Source organism: Anastrepha obliqua, chromosome 1 (assembly GCF_027943255.1).
Source record: "Anastrepha obliqua isolate idAnaObli1 chromosome 1, idAnaObli1_1.0, whole genome shotgun sequence".
In the NCBI taxonomy this organism is placed as follows: domain Eukaryota; kingdom Metazoa; phylum Arthropoda; class Insecta; order Diptera; family Tephritidae; genus Anastrepha; species Anastrepha obliqua.
Window position 1 is genome coordinate 94,873,979 of NC_072892.1, and position 25,608 is coordinate 94,899,586.

The 25,608-nt window shown below is 34.3% G+C and overlaps 2 protein-coding genes across 2 annotated transcripts; both read right to left on the minus strand.

Moving 5' to 3' along the window:
• Positions 1–2,520: 2,520 nt before the first annotated feature.
• On the minus strand, positions 2,521–3,395 carry LOC129252939 (dolichol-phosphate mannosyltransferase subunit 3). The gene is made up of 2 exons (XM_054891129.1): positions 3,140–3,395; positions 2,521–3,061 (listed from the first exon to the last, which is right to left on the minus strand). The coding sequence occupies exons 1-2, from the start codon at positions 3,293–3,295 to the stop codon at positions 2,927–2,929; spliced, it is 291 nt and encodes a 96-aa protein (XP_054747104.1). The 5' UTR covers positions 3,296–3,395; the 3' UTR covers positions 2,521–2,926.
• Positions 3,396–6,268: 2,873 nt separating this feature from the next.
• Positions 6,269–22,952, minus strand: LOC129252937 (protein yellow). Its single transcript, XM_054891126.1, has 6 exons — positions 22,721–22,952; positions 15,501–15,691; positions 15,019–15,415; positions 10,578–10,849; positions 6,544–6,648; positions 6,269–6,467 (listed from the first exon to the last, which is right to left on the minus strand). Exons 1-6 carry the CDS (start codon positions 22,950–22,952, stop codon positions 6,345–6,347), a joined length of 1,320 nt encoding a protein of 439 aa, XP_054747101.1. The 3' UTR covers positions 6,269–6,344.
• Between the last annotated feature and the right edge of the window lie 2,656 nt (positions 22,953–25,608).

The following is a 25,608-nucleotide window of genomic DNA, read 5'->3' on the forward strand; positions in this document are numbered from 1 at the left end:
AGCTTTTTGTTTGAGCGCTACACCGCCAATCGGTGACTTGGCTTCATGATTTGACTTGACTCGGTTGGTTGGCTTGGTCGGCTCTGAGTCGCGGCATTGCTGAGTTGTTTGACTCACTAATTAGTTTGCTGTATTTTTTATGCTTTGATATGCATGTGTATATGTAAGTATATACATATGTATTTGTGGCGTTATGGATTGAAAGTAGTTAGTTTCATGCATACATCGCCCACTGTGTTGGAAAGTTGAATTAACTACTGCTGTGGAATCAGTTTCAATGAAATTCAAAATAAAGAAAGCTTCAGTTAGGTATCTGAATAAATACCTGCATATTTTATATTTAAATTTTATAAAAGTCAAACTAATGTAAATAAGTAATAACTGAAACAACCACAGCCATGCTGGCTCACCGAGTTGACTCAATACAACTTTTCAATCATAAGGAATGCGCTTAATTATTGTATTAAAGGGGTTAATTCTAGGATGATTATGGGACAATGCCTCCGTCAAGTCGAAAGTCCTTCTACATTTCTCACACCATAATCCAATAAAATTTACTTTGTCACTTACTTATAACGTTCGTATATTTAAGTAGTTAATTTCATTGCCGGCTTTCTACAATCAACGTATGTATGTATATGTCATCATACAGAACAACAACAAAAATACGAATTATGATTTTTTTCAAAGAGGTTGGCTTCTACGTTATCGGAACGACTAGGTTTTACATTCGGCAAAGAACCGCCTCTTCAGCTGATTTATGCTGTTACAACAAAAGCAGATAGCAACAAATACCAATTATTATTCTGAGAATTTGATGTACGAAGTAGTGATCTTTTTAGTGCAATTTGGAATAAGTTTAGTTTTTCGGCTGAAGTCAGTAAACTTGTTTTTCTAATGTCGAAAAACCATCTAAGCAGTTGAAGAGTTATTGAGATAATTTGTTTTCGTTAGTAATTCCTCTAGTGAAGGTCGAACTCTATTGTGGTATATTCGATTAGAACCATCATAATTAATAATATCTAATTTTATATGTCTGTACATGACATATAGGCCCTGTTAAACCCCCGATGATGATCAGTGGCTATACCGTACTGTTGTTGTTGTTGTAGCAGTATCTTCGCCCTGTCAGTGTAGTGTAATTACCGGTCGTCTTCGTCTAGCTCATCTAACGGTAGGCCCAGGAAACTGGCAGTTTCGACGGGTTGGGTCCACAGGGAGAGAGGTGTTAGATGAGTGGGTTTGATGGGGCATGTGAAGAGGTGGTTAGTGTCGTGCGGGGTACCTTCACATGCTGGACATATGTTTAGTATGTCGGGGTCGATTCTGGATAGGTAGGAGTTTAACCTGCTGCAATATCCAGAACGTGCTATACCGTACTCTTAAGGTTTGTTGAGCTGCTACAACAACAATAACAGAAAGCGAGAAATAAACGAATACTTTTGATATGATTTTACGAAATATAAAAGATTATGGTCTTTAAATACATAATACTTTTTTATTTATTCTGCGTCATCTGTAGTGTGCTAGTCAGTTATACTCTTTTTGCATAAGGAATTTGTTAAAATGCGTCTAAAATTACCTCTAAAAAATTTCACCTATTCAACAAGCAAAAGTCTTTTTTATATTATAGAAAAAATTATAAATTGCAAACATAAAATGGAAAAATTAATTTAAAAAAAGTTGCTTAAATTTGTAGACTCCTATTACTCAATAAAAAGGTTTTATGCTTCTAACTTGTTTGGCAAGTTCGCCGGTTCATTCCTCCGGGAGCATTGCCTTATTGGTTTGCTGTAAAAGTGAAATGGGATTTTTTATTACTCTCTCTTATGTAACATATTAAAGGGAATATACAAAACAAAACCTGCGCGGTCGTCCCTCGGCAGACAATGTCAAACCTCGGAGTGTATTTCTGTCATGAAAAAGCTTGTCTGCCGTTCGGAGTCGGCTTGAAACTCTAGGTCCCCATTTGTAGAACAACATTAAGACGCACGCCACCAGTAAGAGGAGGAGCTCGGCCAAACACCCAAAACGTGTGTACGCGCCAATTATATATACATATATATATAATAACACTGTTATATAAAATGAACAAATATGCTATCAACTATTTTTTCATGCATTTCTGTTTTTTAAAATCCATATTTACTATAAGAAAATGAAAAATTTAACTAAAAAATCATTAAACATTCGTTTCATGGATTTGATCACGCATCTCCTCCAATTTGTGTTGGCCATCTTTATACTGTTCTACAAACGCAATTCCAACTGATCGAGTTTTTATGATAATAGTAAATGATGTTTCATGACCACGGTGGCCATATTTTCAAATGGTTGTATATATGTATGTGTGTACGTAGTTTATAAAGATTTTCAAATTGGTTGACACATAAAGCATCTTTTGGCTCTTAAGCACAAACTAGTGTTCCCCCAAAGCGCTTAAGTTCTGTGTCAGTCTTCAGTCAGTGTATATTCAACTTATACCTACATGCATATGTGTGTACTGGCATTATGCACATATGTAGTTTAAAATCTTATATATTCCTTCCCATTGTAAATATTCGCATTATAGATTCCTATGATGATCTCTCAAGTAGTTTACATCTCAAATTCTTATTAAAATTAACAGGTGTCTAATGTCTAATACATTTACAGAATATATGCAGTTTAAGACTTCAGATGCTATAATCGGATTTTATTATGTAAACAAGATAAACCTGCATAAAATGTGATTAAAAAACGTGTTCGGCAAGTTTTTACTAAACTCATGAAACTCGCTTCTAGGTGGAAAGCTACTTACATACAATTAGCTATGTAAAATATTCCTCTACAGTTAAACGTTTTTTTTATATTCCATATACATATATTTAATTAATGTGAATGCAATCTTGGCCAGCTTAATAAATCATTGCAGTTAATAACACATTCAGTCGCGAAATATAAAACCTTTTGTTTTTAAATCTTTCCGCGCTTCTTCAATTTGTTGCTGTAGTTCTTTGGCTGCCAATGGGCAGTCGTTGAATGTGAAGGTGCGATAGAGTACAACTGTGGCTGCGTAAGCCTGCAATTAGTAAAAATCAAATATTTATGAATAGAATTATCGATTGTCGTTCTAATACAACATTAAGCACTGACTCACCCCAAATGAAACCAGCAACACAATTGGTAACAGTTGAATTTCCAATTCCCATTTGGTTAACACAGGCGCCTGTAGATATCCAGCCACGATCGCTACATAAGGTATCGCAAACAGTCCGATATATAGAAGCCACTGTTGCAAATTTGTCATAGCCATTATTTGCCGGTATGATTGCAATGAGTTGGAATGTTAAGAAAATTAAATACAAACAAAAAACGTTGCGTGTTGTTTCGTGGCGTTTGACAATTGAAATCAGCTGTTGGGTAAAATTATTTAATGGCTGCCGCTTAGTATAATATTGAACGGCGTTGGTTTTCTATATTTATTGTGAATGTCAGGAATAACTTCGGTAGATGTCGCTGGTATTAGTTTGTTTTGCACGTTAAGCTCGAAAAATTAAGAAAATAAAATTGTGTTAAAAATACAAAAGAATATTCAGAATAATGGTGCACGCTTAAAAAAACAAAATGTAAAGGGTGTATAGTAGGGTGTACCTCCATCCTAAAACTGAAAACCGCACTCTCTGTAGGCTTATAGTTTTTGAGTAATTTATTGTTAGAATTGTGTAATTTAGTGAAAGGTTAGTGTTGCCAGATACCTCAAAACAGAGCAATGTTCGTATGTAGACAGGATTTTACAGAGCCGTTAAGGGGGTGGTAGGGTTTAGCGCTAAAAAAAAACACTTTTTTTGTGAATTTTTTACAGAAATATGGCTTAAGATACTTTAATAAAATCAGTTGCATGTTATTGTGCATCTTTTCAATAAGTTTTTAAAAAATATTGACAAATAAGCCCATGACAGAGTTTTTTTGGAGATATGTTTTTCGAGAGGTGCTCTGCGGTGCCAATCGGCATTCGTCGTAGAATCATCTGAAACTAAAAAAGTCGAATTTTTCAGTTAAAGTATGACGTAATCCCCCCCCCATTAATCAATTTTTTTTTTTTCATTTTTGTAGTTTTGGTGGCAAAAAAACGTAAAACGAGCATTTTTGGCGAAAAATTTCGCCATATTTGTAAGTGAAAAACAACCTTAAAAAAAAAATAAAAAAATAACAGTGGGGGGGGCGAGGTATTTTTGATTTAGAAAACGTGTGCCGAATTTGAAAAGAATCGGTTGAATAGTTTCGGAGTTGTGATTGGCACCGACTTTTAAGAAGTCGTTTCGGGAAAAACGCGTTTGAAAAAATGACTGAAAAATTATCGATGCTCCGCATTCGAGGTAGAGTGCTTACAAAGGCTATAACTTTGAGAGTTCTGCTCCGATCCACTTAAAATTTTGACACAACATTCTTGAAATGATTTACTATAAGATGAGTGAAGAAAAAATTTCGATTTTGTGACCCCCCCCCCCCCCCCCCCCCCCCCCCCCCCTTCCTTTAAGCTAGAAGGGTATTTGTAGAATTTTCGCGTAGAACTCTTTTCTAAGTAGGCGGTTTTTAGTCGCGTGACAAAAGAACCCTCATCATTTCAACTCCGGCTACGATATCCACAGTATTTTTTAGTAGAACTCCTTTCCGCTTAAACAAAATAACCCTCATTAACTGACACGTCATATGTATGTGAAAATGAAGAAAATGTTAAGTTTAGAAGAAAATATATTATATTGTGCCAAAGCTGCCGAAGGCACTTTGAAAGCAAATAATTGCAAATCATATTAGGCTTTGTCTAAAATTGCCCATGCGGTCGTCACAAAATTCATAAAAAAATAATAATTTTTAATAAAAAATTAGTGAATTTTTCAAATAAATGTAGTGATGAGCGAAAGGAAAGTGCAGCATTTTTTAATCTGCGAAAAACATTAAATTTCTATTCTTATTATTGTTATTATTTCTATTCTTATTATTTTGAATCGAAAAAATACTCCAAATTCTAAGAAAATATTAGAATGTTGCAAAAATATTTTGGTAGATTTTGATTCTCTATTTTTTACATGATTTTGATGATTTATTTATTTAAAAAAAATATATGCTTTACTAACTAAAACAGTAAATGTGTTGGAAAAAAAGAGGTTGTCTGTAAAGTCGGTTTACTGACGATAGTTTAACGTGATAACGTCATAAGAAAATAGTGATTGAATGGTTGCATTTTTCAAAAGAAAATTTTAATTTTATTTGTTTGATAGATATTTTGTATGGATATAGAGAATGAGTTAACATTAACATAACATAACATAACATAACATAACATAACATAACATAACATAACATAACATAACATAACATAACATAACATAACATAACATAACATAACATAACATAACATAACATAACATAACATAACATAACATAACATAACATAACATAACATAACATAACATAACATAACATAACATAACATAACATAACATAACATAACATAACATAACATAACATAACATAACATAACATAACATAACATAACATAACATAACATAACATAACATAACATAACATAACATAACATAACATAACATAACATAACATAACATAACATAACATAACATAACATAACGTAACATAACATAACATAACATAACATAACATAACATAACATATCATAACATAACATAACATGCTGTTCAAGCAAGGTAACGACGCATGAGCAAGATAACGACGCAAAAATTAATAATAACATTAAAACAACAGGTATTATTAACAAACTTGGTTTTATTTTAAATTCTTCAAGTAAATAAAATTAATAATAATCAATAAGAAGGCATATGCAAATACAAATACGTGAATTTATATATGTACATATGCGCATATACATACACATATACGCTCACATAAGTAGGAGAGAGCAAGATGTCGAACGTTGCCGTTCGTTTGCTTTGTTTGCTTTGTCGTTCGTTCAGCGCTTTCGCTTGCAGTTCATTCAAGGTAACGGCAATGAGCAAGGTAACGACAAATGCGCAAGGTAATGACAAATGAGCAAGGTAACACTAATGAGCAAGGTAACACTAATGAGCAAGGTAACGACACATTTTTTCGTGCGTGCAGCCTGTTAAATCGAATTATAAGACGTTATCACGTCAATATATCGTTATTGCCAAGAAACTATTTCATAGCTACCTACATACATATGTAGATCCATCTAGAATAAATGTTTTTAATTTTTTTTTATTTTTAGGAAGCAAGAAGTAGGCTTTCCATTTTTGTTATGGGCAACTTAAAATTAGTTGATTTACATACATATTTTTCATTAAATTGCATGACATTTATTTCTTTCACGTTTGCCGCAAATGGTTGATTACCACAGAGCAGGGCTCATTTTCCAGCAAATTTTTGACGCGACATCCAATGATTTGAAATTTTATATCGTCTTTTTGTACTTTGCCACCAACAAACAGCTAAAATGTTTTATGAGAACAAATATTATGAAGTTATATGTATGTACACATGTTTTCATTTATGAAATATTTTTACCTCCGGATTACTGCTCAAGGCCCACATCTCATCTTCCTCGAGATGGTTTCGGTTCACCTTTAGACCTGTGACGAATCGTAGCTTATCAGGATTATAGGCGACTACCTATGTATGTATAATTTGAGAAGATTAAAATATTTGAAATTTTGTTAATTATAAAGTTTAAATAAACAAAGAAAACTAGCAAATTTGTAGAAAAGTTGTATGTTACAATAAAATTTCTGCAATAGAATTGCGCACTTTGATTTCTTGTTCTTCTTTATTGAATAAGGATGATTTTGTGTGGAACCGCACCTTATATGAATGGTAAATTCAAGGGTTAATACGTTGAAGGAGGTTTAAATACGCACGATTTGAAGAATTTATGTCCTTTGAAAACTCACAGAAATTGTAGTTCACCTTTTCTAGTTCTGAACGTTAACGTAATGCATGCATATCCATCGTTAGGTACTTCTGTGTCGAATATACGATTTAAAAAAAGTTAAATACAGAAGGCGAGTCTTGGACATCCGTACCATAGAACAAAAAAAATTATACCTATACCATATAACTACTAGCACTTAGTTTCCAAAAAGTGGCCGGTAGTGTTGGGAAGGATGAAAACCACTCTCGTGATATTTTTAAGCCAAGTTCAAGTGTGTAAACCAAATATACAACAAATACTCTTTTAAAGTTATATACGAATTTCGGCAAATTTTTGCATAACTCACTTTTAATATTTACAAAGGGAAAAGCATCTGTAAATATGCTGAAGGGCTTTTAGGTTTACCTGGGCTGAAACACTCTTTGAATATCCTTTACAATTTTGATAAAATTTAGCATAGACAATCTGTATCAGCAACATATTCATATGCATTGATGATTGTAATAGCAGAAGGAGGGGCTCATCGGGGCTCCGATTCTAGTGAGCATTCGCACACTTCACTTGACGTGAATATATTGAGATTTTGATGGAATTGTGTATAACTCATATTTAATGTCAAAGGAAATCATCTGTGGGAGTAATTCAAAAAGGTAGGATGCGAGCCTCGCTGTTGTACAGGGTGTGCCATCTTTAATGTCGGTATAAAAACATTGAATAACTACCAAAAAAAAAACTGATTTGTGAAAGTGAGGTATTTTTATTTGGTTTGGTTATTTACAATTTATTAAAACTATTTTTTGAATACAATATCAATCTAATGGCCACCTTTATTAATAATCACAAACTGTGATATTTTTTCTGCGTTTGTCATCGTATTGTCAAGCATTTCGGGTTTTATAGCGTCGATTTGGGTTGTTTCGGTGTAAAGCGATCCATGGTTGAAATTGTACTGAATTGGCGTTTCGAAAACATATATGTTGAAGTCGATCGGTTGGTAAATGACAAAGTTATTCAGCATTTACTGTCAGTATGTATATGAAGATGGCGCACACTGTAGTACACACATTCATATAAATATTTTATTTAGGCACTTTCATGACAATTTACTAGCAACATTTTGAGAGCAGTAACTTTTTCGGCCAACAACTTTAACACGAGACTAATGACAATAGGGAAGGAATGGAAGCCATATCTAGTCCCTTTTGGATTATAGAATAGGCGAGGTAAAAATTTTCAGTAATTTTGTTTTATTTCGATGATCAAATCAATATTCTTTTTAAATTAATTATCCTTCAGCAAATAGTTTCCATTTATTTATTAACATTTCCGATGATTGATCAATTACAATACTTTTTCGAAGAGTATTATACCTTCGCGCTAAACGGTGATGCCTTTTATATTTTGTGTATTTGAAACATTAAGTGTGATAAGTTGTTATTCGATATTTTTATCGAAAAGTTTGGTATTTTTTTGGGTTGGTGTCGAAATTCTGTATGTACAAAATTCTGCTTTTTAAAAGTCTGCTTTTTAAAATTCTGCTTTTTTAAAATTCTGCTTTTTTAAAATTCTGCTTTCTAAAATTCTGCTCTCAAAATTCTGTATTACAAAATTCTGTATTAAAATATAATGTTAACAATGTTAAAGAGGTAATGTAATTATTTAATTTATTATTATTATTATTTTTTATTAATATATTATTCGAGATATTAAATAAATAAAAAAAAATAATAATAATAATTTTTTCTTCAGTTTCGATAGAATCCACAGCATTTTTGCGTAGAACTTCTTTTCGCGTGGGCGGCCTTCGGCCGCGCTTCAAAAAAATAACCCTCATCAGTCCAACTCCGGCTACGCAATCCACCGTATTTTTGCGTAGAACTCCTTTCCGTGTTAAAACCATTCTGGCCTTCCAGCTTTTTTTTATTCAATATCTCGAAAACTAAGCGAGATATCAAAAAATTGTACTCCTTCATTTCGTTTTCTTTTGTCGAGTTCTATAAGAATTCCCCATAAGATTGCGGCGCCACGGAAACAGCAGAATCCCCTCGTACATATGTACATACCTACATTAATTATAGTTGATAACAGTTATGCATTGGTATGTACATATGTTTGCAATCAAATATTACCTGGAGATGAGAACTTTGACTCTCTTCTTGTATGACAAAAATCACAAAACTTGAATAAAGCAGAATTTTTCGCATTAAACATGCAGAATTTTGAAAAAGCAGAATTTTAGAAAGCAGAATTTTAAAAAGCAGAATTTTAAAAAAGCAGAATTTTAAAAAGCAGAATTTTTTTGCAATTTACAGAATTTTGTAATACAGAATATTGACACGCTCCCTATTTTTTTAGTATGAACTAACAAATATCGCTTTCACTTACGAGCTTTGTTATTTTTCAGTGAATTGAAAAATTTGTCTCACCCAAAAGATGAAATTAACTCGTGAGAATTTTCATGCGATGGTTTATTAAGATTTTCGACGAGGATTATCGGGACAGGAGTGCATTGATCAACGTACATCGACTGTTGGTGTTGAAGCACCCTACCTAACCGCTGTAAATCTCTGATATAACGAGTTCCAATGTGAAGGCCCTCCAAAATCAGTTGTTATCCCAGAAACAATCGATGCTGTGTGTCAATTGATAGCTTAAGATCGTAATGTAACATATCGCCAGATATGTAAAGGCATTCTTGGGCATTAGAGGGCCCAGCATACATTCAATATTTTTCATCAAGAAGATTTGTTCTCGTTGGATACACCATAATTTGACAATTGCCCAAAAAAGAAACAGTGTAGATTGGTGTAAGTGGTGGTTGAAAGCACGTGTATGACAGGTGATGAATCTGGAATCTATGCATATGAACCGGAAACATAACAGCAATCGATATTATGGGTGTTCCAAGATGAGCTTAATCCAATAAAAGAAGCTCCTCAAAGCAAATGGTCGCCTGTTTTTCGGGAAATCTGTTTATGTTGCAACTGTACTAGGGAAACGTAAAACTGAGTGGTACACAACCATTTGTTTTCCAGAAGTTCTGGGAGAATTAATTAAAGCCTGCCGCCGAAGACGAATCATCCTGCACTAATACAATGCGAGCTCTCACATATCGGCTCACACAAGAGAGGTTTTGAGCACTTAAAAGATCGATTTAATGCGTCATCCACCAACATAAAATGTGAGGTCAACATGTTTTAACGCCTGAAGAAGCTGTTGAAGCCTTGGAGGTATCCATATCTGAGTGTTTTACCACTTTGAAAATTGGTTCAAGCGAATGCAGAAATGTATTGACTTTGAAGAAGAATATTTTGAACAACAATAAAGCCATTTTCAGTATAATTTTACTATGTTTTCATTATTCAGCGCAAAATATGAAAGGCGGCCCTCGTACAATGCAATGTACTTACGTGTATATTACACATCGTGAGATATGGCGTACCAAAGACATGTAGCAGAAAATGGTCAAAACTTTTTACTGCACTTAACATTCAAGTATTAGAAGCATAGTAAAGATGTAGAGGAAGCAACTATTACCTTATTTCGATGTAATGCACATTAAAATCTAGAGTTTGAGCCCATGTAAGTATTTTTGGTATACTTGTATGTGCAAGTAAGTACGGGTATGTATTGATGAATTTATAACTGACATAAGTACGCATGTAATTACCTTTAAATGATCCGAATCATAATCGCTATTCTCTTCCCATGCAATCAAAGCACTTGAACTTATCAAACTGCAATATAAATTGCCATCACTATCCATAGCTTCAGATTCACATTGTATGCCTCGACTGCCAATGATCCTGAACTCATTGAACAGCTTATTTTGCGTTTCTAGATTTGTGGGCTGTGCCCAGAGAGAAGCATTATTGACTACAAATAATGGTACACTCACTTCCAGGAAGCTATTAAGGGCGTGAAAATATAGACGGCGATCATCTGAAAGTAAAACAGAAATAGAAAATTAAAATATTTGAATATACTATTGTATATAACTTAGTTATATACGCTAGCGTATTCTACTAACAAAGCTACATATAAATATACATAAGTATTATACAAAGTTTGTATAAGTTTATTAATGAAAACGTAATGTTTTCGGTATAATATACAGTTATATATAAAGTGGCGCAAAGTTAATTATCAATTTTGTTTTTGACTAACTTTTTTACTAAATAAGAAACAAATAATAATTTTAAGTGTTGGAAATCTTTATTTTGACCATTACGCGCTCCATTATTCATCTCCTTGTGTACTGCAGCTATCTAGTTCACAAGTGTAAAATATGATTGACGTACGACACCATTTGCAAAAATTATAAATTTTGCATAGGGTGATTCAATTTGCGCCACAGTGTACTTGTATATATAATAAAGGGTTTTCCAATAAGAGGTGTTATTTTGATATTGAAAGAAAAATGCTATTTTTTAATATAAACGATCGGATGTTTATTTCATTACTAGCTTTAACCCGCCACCCCGCTCGCGTAGGAGTAGTTTTGAGGGATTTAGGATATGTATATAAAAGAATAACAAACAATAATTTCATAGAAAATAATTTTTATTAATAACCAGAATATTACAATACCCGGCATCCGTTGCTATGCCTCTTTGAATGAAATCAAAACAACCAATCAGAAATATATCAAGCAAAATTATTTTTATTAATTTTCTATCTCAAACCGTTTTTGAACTTTGCATTTGGGTCATAGTTGAACAGCTTATGCGGATTATGAAGTCTAGAGTGTGCTATAAATAGTGGGAAATAGGAAAAACTAAGATTTTTTAGATTAAATGTAAGCAAATAATCGATTATTAGTGACGAATGAGAGTGGTGGCGCGGCCTGGGGGCTGTGGGAAGGGAGTTCCATTGTAAAAACATACCTATAACCTTCATTGGGTGAAAATATGAATGTATAAAAATTTTTACGTCATTTGGTGTTGTCGTTTCGTAGTGATGCGCGGACGGCGTATAGCATTCACCTTTATAGTATAGATAAAGAGGAAAGTACGCCGTTAATAGTGGAAAATAATATTAGGCAAATTACCACCGGCGATGCTTACAGGACAATATCCTTTTCATGAAATTTTCCATAACCGAATTGCAAAGTGTCTGCCCTATGCCCTCGATAACCTCACGAACTCCATCTTTGAGGTCTTGAATTGATCCTGGGCTGTTAGCGTAGACCTTTTCTTTCACGTGGCCCTAAAGAAAAAAGTCACAAAGTCTTAAATCACAAGATCTCATTAGCCAATTGTGATCACCTCTTCGAGAGATTACACGGTCCGGAAAGTTTTCACGTAAAAGATCAATTGTTTCGTTGCTTGTGTGGCACGTAGCGCCGTCTTGTTGAAAATAAATGTTGTGCAGATCAATACCATCCAATTCCGGCATTGAAAAATCATTAATCATCTCTCGATAGCGCAATCCATTCACCAACCCTTTATTATGGTGATGTGCTAGAAAAGTGTACCAAAGACTTCTAGATCATGATAGCCAAGGGTGACTGGATTTGCTTGGGTGGACGAAATTTCAAGAGAAGTACTGTTAACACCCCCAAGAGATGTTTTAAAAAATTTAAGGAGTTTGAACAACTCTTTCATTAGTTTAACAGAACGTTGCGTAAAAGAGTCCGTCATTTTCGTTAGAGTATAGATTCCCTAAGATTACGAAAAGATATGAAAACTAACTATTTCCTAAAGCGGGCTTAACTTTTGCCGCAATTTTCGAGTATTTCTAAAATATCTACAACATTAAGCTAAGAGCGTACCAAATGGAGCTGTCACAACGAACAACACCTTTAGTTATTGCATCATTAGTAAATACCCAGCACGTGCTGCTGAACCGTTAAAGTCAAATTATATATGAAAAAGTTGTGGTAGAAACATTAATCCATATCCACAGATATAAAGAACAGGGAGCACTTTTCATCTGTGATTTACCGGTTTATTTCCGCTTATCCCGTTTAGTGGAGTTTAGCGAATATGCGCTAATATGCATTAATTAAAATAATATTTTAAAGTTTTTTAGCAAACAATAGCACTTCATGGGTTCAGTAACTTTTCACTTATTGCAAGTAAATAGTTCTATGATTTTTTAACATATTTTAGCTTAAAGGCACGTCTCATTTGTAAGTTTATGCAATTTGTGTTGAAAAAAATCTTCCAGGAGAGACTAGGCTACAAAAATCAAACCTTTGCCATTTGGGGTAGTTACCTCAAAAGAGAGCTAGACGAATAAGTGGATACTCACAGTGGTAGATTATAGACTAGTTTTTGTGGTATTTACACGCAGTAAAATTAGAACTGACCCAAAGTTAGGCTTGTATAGCTTGTAGCGAAGATAATCTTACGCTTACTTTGGACCACCTCCTGAGCCGTTGCCCAACATTTTACAAATAGAGATTAAACTGCATTGGTTCTGTGTTTTTTTTTTCAGAAGATCAACAATCTACTAAAGCTTGTGCAGTAATTTTCCAGACATTGCTCCAACCGACCACCATTTCGCTCGGTCGATAGCATTTGCTCTCCCAAGAATTTGGGACATTGCTGTACATTTTTCTGAAATTTTTTTTATTTGTAGGATTGAGTATAATAAGAAGTAAACTGAAAGACTTTTGAAAAAGAATTAATTAGTTTTAAATTTATTCAATGTTGAAAATTTTACCATAGCGATGTTCAAATAAAATATCTTCAAAGCGCGCGTTACCCATGTGTCTAAATTTTTTTGCTGGTTTTGCGTGATCTAATTAATATTTGAGTCAATCGCAGGTGTGTTCTGCGATTTTCATTATAGATAAAAATATCGAACAAAGAATTATCCCTAAATTTATTTCAAGAAATTCTTCGAAAGAAGGTGGCTGAAGACATGCTTGAGCAAGAGAATTCCGACCCAACGTTTATCCAGTCCATCATAGCAGGTGATGAGACGTAGGCATATGAGTTTGACATGCAAACCAGTCAACAGGCGGCTGAATGGCGCTATCCGCATGAGCCGAAACCCAAAAAACTACGTCAAAGTCGGTCAAAAGAAATAAAAGATAAATAAAGAGTATTATTTGGAAGTTATGCGACGTTTGAGAGAGAATGTGAGTAGGAAACGGCCCAATTTGTGGAAAGAAAACTCACGGGTCTTGCACCATGATAATGATGATGCACCAAGGCTCTTATTGGGAATACTTTTTTTACCAAAAACTCGACAAATATCATCGAACAACCACCGTATTCGCCGGATTTAGCCCCCTGCGACTTTTTACTCTTCCCAAGCCTTAAATTCCCACTCCGCGGACGCCACTTTGAGTCGATAGAGGCCATTAAGGAGAATTCGCTGAAGGAGTTGAAGAAGATCTCTTCAAACGCATTTAAAAGGTGATTTGATGACTGAACTAATCGTTGGCATATGTGTATTGCTTCGAATGGAGCCTATTTTGATTGTGAGAAAATAAATTTTGATGACAAAACAATTATTTTGCGTTTTATTGACAAATTTCCGGTACTTTTTTGACAGAACGTAAAGATGTACAATATAAAAGAATGGAAGATATTTATTTAACTTCAAAAGACTATATATATATATATAATTGGTGCGTACACCCTTTTTGGGTGTTTGGCCGAGTTCGTCCTCCTATTTGTTGCGTCTGATCTGTCCATAAATGGAGGTACCTACAGTTTCAAGCCGACTCCGAACCGCAGATATTTTTATCGTATCATGGCAGAAATACAATCCGAGGTTTGCCATTGCCTGTCGAGGGGTGACCGCTATTATATTTTCTTAATTTTGGTGTTTCACCGAGACTTCAAAAGACTCCATACCAAAATTTTTAAAAATGAATAAGTCCCAAAAATAATATAAATAAACTAATTTTCAGAAAAATTGACGACAATGTCCAAAATACTTGGATCAGTTAGCATAGAAATGCTCATAAATATTTGGTTCCTACTAAGAAAAATGGCTTCAGGCACATACAAGTGCACATACCACATCATAACATAAGTTTTTAGTAATGTTTTAATATCTCTAGCTGATATTGAGTAATTTGTTTGCGAAGAGAAACTGTAGGTTTTACGACGACTAAATTTTGATCATACACTATATCAAATAAACTTTACCTTCTTCTTTCTCCTGTTGCCGCGGAGTAATGCTCACTGTGAAAATGCCACTATTACCCGTCTTGTCCTGTGCCAACAGCTGATCTGGTTGCATGTGTGCATTTTGTATGCGCCAAGATCGACCTTCGTTCATATTGTAAACTATCAGTCCATAACCCCAAGGATCAGCGATATAGATCATAGTATTAGTACATTCTGCATTCCTTGTCGATTCACGCACATCTACAGCGAGTGCTGTAAAAATCGATATGCCAGGAGTGTATTGCGATGCAGGAATAACATAACGATGTATTAACCGATCGGTAACCAAGTCAAAGGCCAGTATTTGAGGAGCACAATATTGAATGCCGTTTATTTGACCCAAATCAACTACCCACAAACGCCAGCAATCATCGATCTAAAAGCAGTGGAGGAGATGAATTTGAATATACAGGTACATACATATAAATATTATTACGATATTCATAGTAAATGCTGCTTACAAGAGTTCTAATTGCCGATGTTATTCCGCTACAATTCTGACCAAAACTCGAATGCCAACCATAACTGGGGTAGGGCACCAGAAGTGGATTGAGAAGTGTTGAATTGTCACTATCAGCCACCACGGCTAGAGAGTATAGAACGCCATAGCTTAAACGGGGAATTGTAAGGAAAGTGCGATGGTAACCGTCATCTAAAGCAAGAAGAAAAAAAGCGATATTAGAATATGTGAAGTAGGCAGGCGAGCAACTAAGATTTTTTTCGGGGGGGGGGGGGGAGGTTTCGTATAAAACCCACTCATAAATACAAATAAATAAAATAAATAAGTTTTTGCGTTATTAGAATATCTTATTTATAAAAATTGAATAATTAAATTTTTAATTAATTATTTTTTTATTTATAACAAATTAATTCCAAATCATAATGAGAAAAGAAAAATATTTAGTAGGATGAAAATAAAAAAATTCTGTAATGCAATTGAAATAATGCAACTGATCTTTTATTCTCATAAGTTTTTACGGGAAGAGTTACTATAAGTAGAATAGTTAGTAACTTATATATGAGGTGTTTTTTTAGCTGCATGACAAAAATCAATCTGTTCGCAAAGTTCATAGAGCATAGGGGGCTTCATCGGCCTTTAAAAAAGGATGGAGCTGTCGTTGCGATGAATGGCGAGCGCTATCAAGACTCTTTGACTGAATTTTTGTTTCCAGAAATTAATCACTTAAACATCGATGACATTTGTTTCCAAAAAGACGGTGCAACTTGCTATACAGCATGCTTCACAATCAATTTTGTGAAATACTCAAGCAACCATTGACGCCGTACGGCCAATATAGGCAATAATTGGATTGATTGAATGAACCATGTAACTCGTATTCATCGCGGAAATATGTCGGATGTCATATTCTAAAAATAAATGCCATGAAATTATCTACCAGATTATAATAAAGGAAATTTACTCCAACAATATTTCTCCTTTGTATTATAATTTTAAGTTCTCAAGTTTTTAAAAAACACCCGATATATTCGCTCTAGATTGGGTATTAATATAGATTCACTCAAACAAGGAGCAACAATCCGCAACACCTTCGTCTTTGAACGAACGATAAAGACAAAATATATGTTTGTTTTTGATATTATTTGCATTTTTCTTGATTGTCCTGAAGTTCTTGAACAGATTGGCTTCAATGTTCCCCACAAAACTTGACGATTTTACTATGAATTTAACAGTCAAATCAAACTACAATAATTCTCCCCCTATTACGAGGGCTCTTACTAAGTTACTATAAATAGTATCTACAGGCTACTCGACCAAGATTACTTTTTCCCTCGAGAAATGCGTCCCACTATTCAGATTGTTAAATAAATAAAATATTAAATTCATAGAATTAAGCTAAGATCTACAAAAAGGCCCGCTTTTATTTCTGATATTTTGCGTGTTTTTTTTTTCTTGATTTCTGAATGTTTTGGCCAAAAATAATAACGAAAAGTCGCCTCAACCAACGTACTCACCGGACTTTGGCACTGCCAACTATTTCTTGTTTCTAAAACAGAAAATATCTATGAATTGACAGAGATTTGCCACAGTTGTGGAGATAACGTCTGCATCGCTTGGAAAAGCTGAGGCCACACCCAAGCGTTTTTTAGTCAGAATATTTTTCGAGAAAAATAAAAAGTCTCCTTGACTTTTAAACACGCCTCGTATTCTAGGCGTATTCTAGAGCTTGAGAACTTAAAATGAAAATACACATTTTTTTATTATAATCTGGTAAATAATTTCATGGCAATTTTTTTCTTGTGAATATGATTTCCGGTATATTTCCACAGCGGCTACGAGTTATATGGTCCATTCGTTTAGTTCATTATTTGACAACTTTTTCCAATAAATCTCGTTGTATGCCGTCAATGATGGCTTGAATTGAATACTGCAATAAATCGATTTTTAAGCGCAGTGTATGGCAAGTTGGAACCAAATCTCGTCGGGGTTTAGCTGATTAATTTTTGGAAATTTTTTTTTTTTGGAACAAAAATTTACTTCAGGGGTTAGGTGGGTTACAGAGGTTCAAAAAAAAGGGTATTTTTACTATTTTTTTTAATATATACAATCATATATTTTATTTAAACAATTCAGCATATCAAAGATACATATTTAAACAGTATTTTGTGAAATTTTTATTTAAAAATTCCGAAAACTCAGCCGTTGGTACCTCATCTCCCTTAACGTCTCACAAAAAAATGCTCTTGCCGTGGACAGCATAACTCATTATTGGTTCATTTAAAATCAAAAAACCAAAAATATTTCGTTATTACATGGATAAATCTCGTTACTGGACGAAGGAAAAAAAAATAAAATTTAATTTGAATTTTTGACAGACTTTGAACAAAAAAACACATTTTTTGGTCAAATTTTCGTCATGTGTTGGCTCGAAAAAATTAGTTGTAATAAAAAAAATCCTTCGTTCAATAACTTGATAATGTTATTCCAAAGATGTGTGCAAAATTTGAACAAAATCGCTTCATAACTTTTCGAGAAATCGTGTCTACCGACTTAAAAAGTTTTGAGATAAACGCGTATACCTGCGAAACGCTGCACTGACATGGCCTGATGGGCGGAACTTCTGAAGGGTCTATCTCGTAGAATTTTACTCGGATCAATTTGAAATTTTAGGAGAATATTTTAAACATATTATACTATTTAATAAGACAAAAAAAAATCGATTTTTTGAAATTTTCAAACCCACCTAACCCCTTAACTTAGCTCGATAGCACTCACCATTCCAGCACATCACTGCCTTAATGCAATCAAAGCATTGCAAGACGTTTATACTTGAAAAAAAAAAACGCCTGGATCCAAAATCTCCAAGAAGCGAGGTAGTGAAGAAAAAATTAATTAGTTGAGAAAATAAATTCGACAAGGTTAAAAAATGTTAACTCGAAAATTATTGCAAATATTTAAAAAACAAAAAATCAAAAAAATGTCGTCGAAAATATTGAATATCCAAATGTTGCTATTACGCGGATTTCACCGTTTCCCGACTTCAAAGTAAATTTGACGAATTCGCTGTCAAACCCTGAATTTGATAGTTCATTGCCTCCGATCAAAAGCATACGATGCATCTTACTTTATTTCGTACACCTTTTGCCGTGAACGGTCTACACAAGCGATACGTCTCTTATAGGCAGTATAGATGCCCAGTTCACTTCATTTTGAAGAAAATAAGCACCAATGATAACGTCAATGCTCTATGAACTGCGCGAACAAATTTATTATTGTTATTTATATTATTTTTTTTTCCAAAAAATCTAGAATAATATTTACTAGGATCGCCCGTACGTCGAAATTATATATATATAAATGGATAGCTTATGTTGAAACTTTTTACACGATATATGTGAATAGATGTAGTAAAATTAAATGTGAAAAATATCCCATTTTAACTGTAGTAAGTGTATTTTAATTTATTTTTGTGTATTTTAAATATCATAATTTTTTTTATTCATGAATTAGAAACATTTAATTTCATGTATTACGAAAACAAAAAAAATTATTTTGTTTGAAATAATAAAAAACAATCATTAATTAATCCTTGACCATCACAATTTCTGAATCAAATTTATAATAGTATTGGTTCACAATATATAAGTTTCCAGTTGTTTCATCAACTTTTATATCATGATACAAATATATAATATCTTGATACATATTATAACATGATATTTCATAATACAGGTAAAATAGTGTGATTAATTTTACCTGCACCTATTCACTTATGTATCTATTTTAATACATTGTGCAAACCGGCTCCACATATGCTATCCATTGGTATATGTTTCAACTTTTTTCTCTCACTATAAATACAGGGTGGGCACCCTATACTAAGAAAAGGTACGACAAAATTTTGCTCTCCGTATTAATATATAGATTTATTTATTTATATGATGAACCAATTTACAGTTCAATGGCTGTGAAAATGTTTGTGTTCGTCCTCGGACTTCATATTGAAAATTATTTTATACCAAAGATTTAATTCTTTTCCAATTATCTCAAAGCGTTCTTCTATGTCATCACCATAAAAAATATGTTATTTCTGTAAATCGTTAAGATACGAGGTATTATCGGGAAAAAGTGGTTGAAAGCCACCGAATCCGCAGATATTTCAAATTGATGAGCGGGCATCTTGAATATTATGATGGTATGAGGCGAACGTAGAGGAAAGTAAATGAAAATTTTTTGGAAACGTTTAATTCGAGTTATATGACGGGTATGATAAGGTCTCTAGAAGAAAGATGCGTATTTCATTTTATAACGAACGAATGATGTGTAGAGCAATTTAAAAGTATATAATATCCTTTAACCCCGGGTGCAGCGTAGGTCCAAAACAAAGTTATTGAAGTCGTTAAGATTATTAAAAAGTTGTTTTTTGCGCTTTGCGGATTCCAAGAAAGGACGTCCCTGCAGACGTCGTCGGTTTGTTTGCGCAACCTCTGACATATCCAACATAATGGTCTGCGTTTGTTGGTTAGCTCGATACGGATTTGTTTTGTCCATTCAATTGGGCCATATTAGAAATGAAGAGATTTTACGCAGGCAGGAGTTTACAAAAATAAGTTCTGTATTGTTGCGCCTTAAAAAGTTAATATAGCATAAGATTTCGAAATTATATTTTATATGACGAATAGTTTAGGTTAGGTTAGCTTGGTTGGCATTAAGCCACGCATAGACCTTTTGGTCCCTAGTGATACCAGATAGAGACCGACTTCTATAAATACTGAAAGTAGATATCATGTAGGATGTCAACGCTTTTGGCGAATCTAAGCAGAACTGGGAGATCCGCTTTTGAGACGTCCTCCAGACCCTCAACCAGTGGGGTTCTCAGGCATTTTAAACGCATTTTCAATAATGCCGGACAAACTCACAGAAGGTGTTCTAAAGTTTTTCAACATCCTCTCTGCATTTCCTGCATTTGTCCGTCCTAGCAATTCCTATCACTTTGTTCTACACATGACTTTTGCTGTTTTACATGTGGTCAGATTTGTCCATCTAGCTTCCACTCGCCTTTTCATGTAGTCGTCCATTTCGTTGTATACTGTATTTAGTGGTTTTTGCATGTCGTTTTTATGTTAAAATGGTAGTCTAACAGCACTCATCTACTATTTCGTTTCTCATAATGCCTTGACCAAGTACACAATAGATGTGCAGCCTTTTGTTTGCGGCTAGCCTTTCTATGGCCTCCCTGCTCCGTTGAAAATTTTTGGATTTGATACAATATGAGCTTATTGCTTTTATTGCTGCTTGACTGTCCATGTAAAGGGTGGTCAAATTTCAAGGACCAATATTGAATGTGAACTACACGTAAACGTCAACGACACCGTTGGACTTTTTTCTTTGGGGTTATTTGAAAGAAAAGGTGTACATCGATAAGCCAGCAACAATTCAAGGGCTAAAGGATGAGATAATTCGGCACATTACGGCATAGAACCTCAAAATTTGGACCATCGGATGGAGATGTGCCGAGGCCGCGGCCATACCAGTATTATCATAGTAAAGAGAAATGACAATAATTTCCTAAAAAATTTTATTCAAAATCAACACCGGCCCTTGAAACTTAACCACCCGTTATATATTAATTATTGAGTTATTTCTTGTTTTTGTGTAGGCCAGCACCGCGGCTTTCCCCACAGCGAAAACTTCCGCTTGGAAATAAAATAAATGACCGCTTCCCCTCCGTCTAAAGTTTTAGAGCCGACTGTGGTACGAAACCTGCTCTCCCAATTAAAGTACGGAGTCAGGTAGGCTGTGCAACCTGAACTCCTCTTTCCTATTGAGCTATGTCCGAAGGGTCTACAGGTGAAAACTCCAGCAGCCACTAAGCTCGTCGTGGATTTCGCTGCCAGATTTTCCGCCATAAGGTCAATAGGCGGAATGCTGAGTATCATTTCCAGCACCGCCGTTGCAGTAGTTTTCATCGCTCCTGTTATGCACAGAGAAGCGAGTCGCTGAATCCTTTCCAGTGGCACTAATTAAATTTTATTGTCGCAGTCTACCATACTAAGGCCCCATACAGTAATATCTGTCTAACTACTGCCATGTAGCACCAATGCATCAGTGAGGGCGATAGACCAAGTAACGCCCAGCATTCTTTTACATGCATACAGCGCATTACTGACCTTTTTCGCCCTTTCCTCAACATTGTGCTTCCACAGCAATTGTTTGATCTTTGAAAAGTAGTTCGTTGTTGCCTAGCTTCGAGAGGTTCCACGCCGGCACCTTACACTTCCTAGTATCATGTCCGTTTCTTCCGCGTTTATCCCTAGCCCTATTGGCGTTCAGTTGTAAGAGTGTTGTGCATCACATTACTGATGGTGTCCAGGTACTTCCCCGTAACTACTATAGCTATGTCATCTGCATACCTCACTAGTTTTGGTGCTCTCCGTCAAATTTCTTAAGCAGTTCATTTCCTACAAGTAACCATTAATAGCGGCGATAGTACCCCACCTTGTGGAGTACCTCTGCATGCATATTTGGTAACGCTCGTATTATTCCACTCCTCTTTTATCTTCCTGCTAGCTAGTAGCTACTTTATCTATAGATAAACCGTGGGTTGCACATTAAGTGACTCTATGCAATTTAAAATAGCATCTTTCGTCACGTTGTTAAAGGCCCCTGATATATCTAGAAATGCTTCTAGAGCATACTTTTTATATTCTAATGCCTTTTCTATGTTTAGTATAAGTGAGTGAAGTGCAGTTTCAGTAGATCTGCCATTAGTGGATAATTCGTCCGGAGCAATTGTGTCTTTGATGTATGCGTCTAGAATCTTCTCTAACGTTTTCAGAAGAAATGAAGTCAGACTAATGGGCCTGTATTCCTTCGAGTAAAGTGGGTTGCTTTTTCTTGTTCTTAGATTGCGAATAAACTAACACACATTTTTACTAACATGTGGGTCAATGCCAGCATCTGAGAAACTAAAGCATTACAACGTGCTTAGCTTTAGGGTCACTATTTTACATACTTATATTGTTTCAAGTAAGATTTTTGCTACATTTATTTTATTGAATTTGTAAATTTTTTGGTAATGCCAAGTGTGATGAAAAGTCCGTCCTTTATTGATATCAAAAATTCGAGCCCCAAAACTCCCTATGGTTTTTTGTTATTTTTTGTTTGTCTTCTTTTTGTTTTTTGCTTTTCACTCAATCAAACACACACACATTAACTTACCACCATATTCCACATCCACATCTACTGGTAACAGCTTGTCCTGTGCATATCGCATTGCATTCAGCTTCAATGGTTGCTGACAATCCTCCGGCACAGTTAAGTTCAGCTCAGTCCATTCATGAAGCGTGACAAATTCCTTTCTACGCAATACAGGTATAACATCACTTTCTGCATCATCCGCAATGACCATACGGAGTAGTAATTGTGCGAAGTAACAAAAGATCAGCCACATTTTAAATTATAATAGACGTTTTCTACACAAAGGCGCCTAACACACAAATAACGAATATAACAAATTCAAAAGAAAGAAAAATAAAACAGTAAATCAAGTTGCTGAGTTGTTTAGCTGGCAACGTCTGCACCGATACGTTTACAAAATCTGACTGAACGCTTTGAATGACTGAGTGCACGCATGCAACATCCTCCTCAAATGCCACTTTTCTGGAGTGAAGACACACTTATCTACGTACATATGTACCTAAATATGTATGTATGAATGTTTGTTGACAGTCTGTCTGTTTGGTTTGTTGGTTTGTAGGCGCTAACCAAGTCTAATTAGCTCACAAAATTCTTGAATGCGCCCAAAAGTCAAAGCAAACTATCCATTTCAAGCTGAATGCAGAGAAGTAACACCAGCGATGGCTATGGTTATTGATTGGTGTTATTTTGCCCTACACAAAGGAGTTTAGAGTATTACATAACTATTAATCTATTGCTTTAACTTCAGGCTGTTAGTTGAGTTAACTGTGTAAAATCGCAAAACTCTATGTAGCACTTCAATGAATTCCAATGCATTGAAGACTTTTATTCTCATATCAATCTGAAGATCAGAAACACACACAAGTGCTTAGATCGCCTAACCTGAGAGATGGTTTTTAGTATAAGACTCGGCGTTGTGTTTTTCTATATTTGCTGATTTGGCATGGCTAGGCCGTTGCTTTAATAAATTTCCTGGTATGGATAATAGAGAATTGGCACAAAGCAATCAGTTAATTGTTGCTTTGGAAAATTATTTAAACCGGAGTTATTACACAGTGCGACATCAAAAATCAAACCGGACCGGACCTTTTTTTTCTGAAAATATACCTATTCAATAGCAAAACCCTCGCTGGGTTTTTAAAAGTTAGCTCGATTTTTTTTTTATTGCGTTTTGAAATTTTCTATTTTCATGAGATTTTGGAGTTTTACCTGTACGCTAAATTTGACTTATAAATCGACCTTTGTTTGATTTAATCGATTTATTTTGTCATAGCTTGATGCAGAAATTTCATAAATGTACAAATAAACTTATTTTGAGAAGACCCTATATCTCAATACGCAATTTTGAATACCAAAATTTCGAAAAATTGTATGTTTTTACCATTTTTTACTGTAATTATGAAAATAATTTTATACGTAACCACCCGTTATACACATTTTCAGATTTTTCTATTTTTGCTAGTATTTTTTCCAGATACGGTTTTCCAATGAATATTGGATATAACAAAATGTGATCGTGAGTAGTGAAAAGCAAGATTGGTCTCACAAGACTTTTAGCCTGTTAAGTACATAGAAAAGTGGCTAGCACACATTCCAAAATAAAAAGTATAAAGAAGGTTGTAGTCTGTCTTATCAGGAAATGTTTGTTTTAGAAATTCCAAAATTTGTTCCCAACGATTTTACCTGTTCTAAGATCGCAGCAGTCTTGCGAGATCAGGTTCGTGCATAACAACTCCTAAAACACATTTGACGCGCTAAATATTTTGTGAACAATAGGGTTTTTGTTAACATATTTAAATTTATTAATTTCATTTACGTGAATTTTTTATGAATTAAGAAAATAAAAAATGTACAATTGTCCTGCAAATATTAACGTTTTCTGCTATTGTTGTGGACGTTTCACACCAGCGAGTGAAAAGCATGGATCAATCAGTGATGATTTTACTGTGGCATACAGACATTATTTTGATCGTGAAGTTATTTTGAATGTACCTTGGGCGCCAAACATAGTGTGTAGAGCTTGTTATGTTGGTTTAGTTAATTGGTTGCACAAAAAACAAAGCAGAATGCCTTTTGGAATGCCAATGCTATGGCACAATCCAGAAGAACATGATCCAAAAAATTGTTATAGTTGTGCAAATACTGTGATCGGATTGAACAAAAAGAAAGCGAAAAACAAAAAATATTGAGATATAGGTTCTTCTCAAAATAAGTTTATTTGTACATTTACGAAATTTCTGCATCAAGCTATGACAAAATAAATCGATTAAATCAAACAAAGGTCGATTTATAAGTCAAATTTAGCGTACAGGTAAAACTCCAAAATCTCATGAAAATAGAAAACTTCAAAACGCTATAAAAAAAAAATCGAGCTAACTTTTAAAAACACAGCGAGGGTTTTGCTATTGAATAGGTATATTTTCAGAAAAAAAGGTCCGGTGTGGTTTGATTTTGATGACCCCAAAATTGTCGCACAGTGTTATAAGACAGATAGAAAAAATAAATTCATACAATGTTTTTCAGTGAAAAAATTTTATTTATTATACTATGTATTATATTTCTGACCTTGGGCGCTTCTAGTGTTGCCTGGGTGGCTTCCGAAATTTCCATTGGAAATTTTGAAGTATTTTACCACACTAAGAACGTTTTGATAAGTGGGCCATATTATTGTTGTTTACAGTGGCTTTAATAACTCATAAGGGCAAAAAATGGAATTAAACTGTGAACATTTTTGTGCGATTATTTTTCACAATTTTCGACAATACAAGAGTGCATCGATAAACGAAAATCCCTATAAAGGATCTTTCAAAAGACGTGTCTAGATGCTGACGTCTCAGGCTTCACTATTTTTGTTCGAAATACGGCTGACATCATTTAGATGTCCACTATGCGGACGTCTATAGAAAGAA

What these genes read in the sequence shown, in the direction of transcription:
- LOC129252937 (XM_054891126.1), bottom strand. Translation starts at nt 22,952, where the DNA reads ATGTGGCTGATCTTTTGTTACTTCGCACAATTACTACTCCGTATGGTC. An exon ending in CATCGGCAATTAGAACTCTT is followed by an intron (nt 15,416 to 15,500) that starts GTAAGCAGCATT and finishes CACTGCTTTTAG; the next exon opens with ATCGATGATTGCTGGCGTTT. An exon ending in GCAACAGGAGAAAGAAGAAG is followed by an intron (nt 10,850 to 15,018) that starts GTAAAGTTTATT and finishes TTTTACTTTCAG; the next exon opens with ATGATCGCCGTCTATATTTT.
- LOC129252939 (XM_054891129.1), bottom strand. Translation starts at nt 3,295, where the DNA reads ATGGCTATGACAAATTTGCAACAGTGGCTTCTATATATCGGACTGTTT. An exon ending in TGTTGCTGGTTTCATTTGGG is followed by an intron (nt 3,062 to 3,139) that starts GTGAGTCAGTGC and finishes TACTAATTGCAG; the next exon opens with GCTTACGCAGCCACAGTTGT.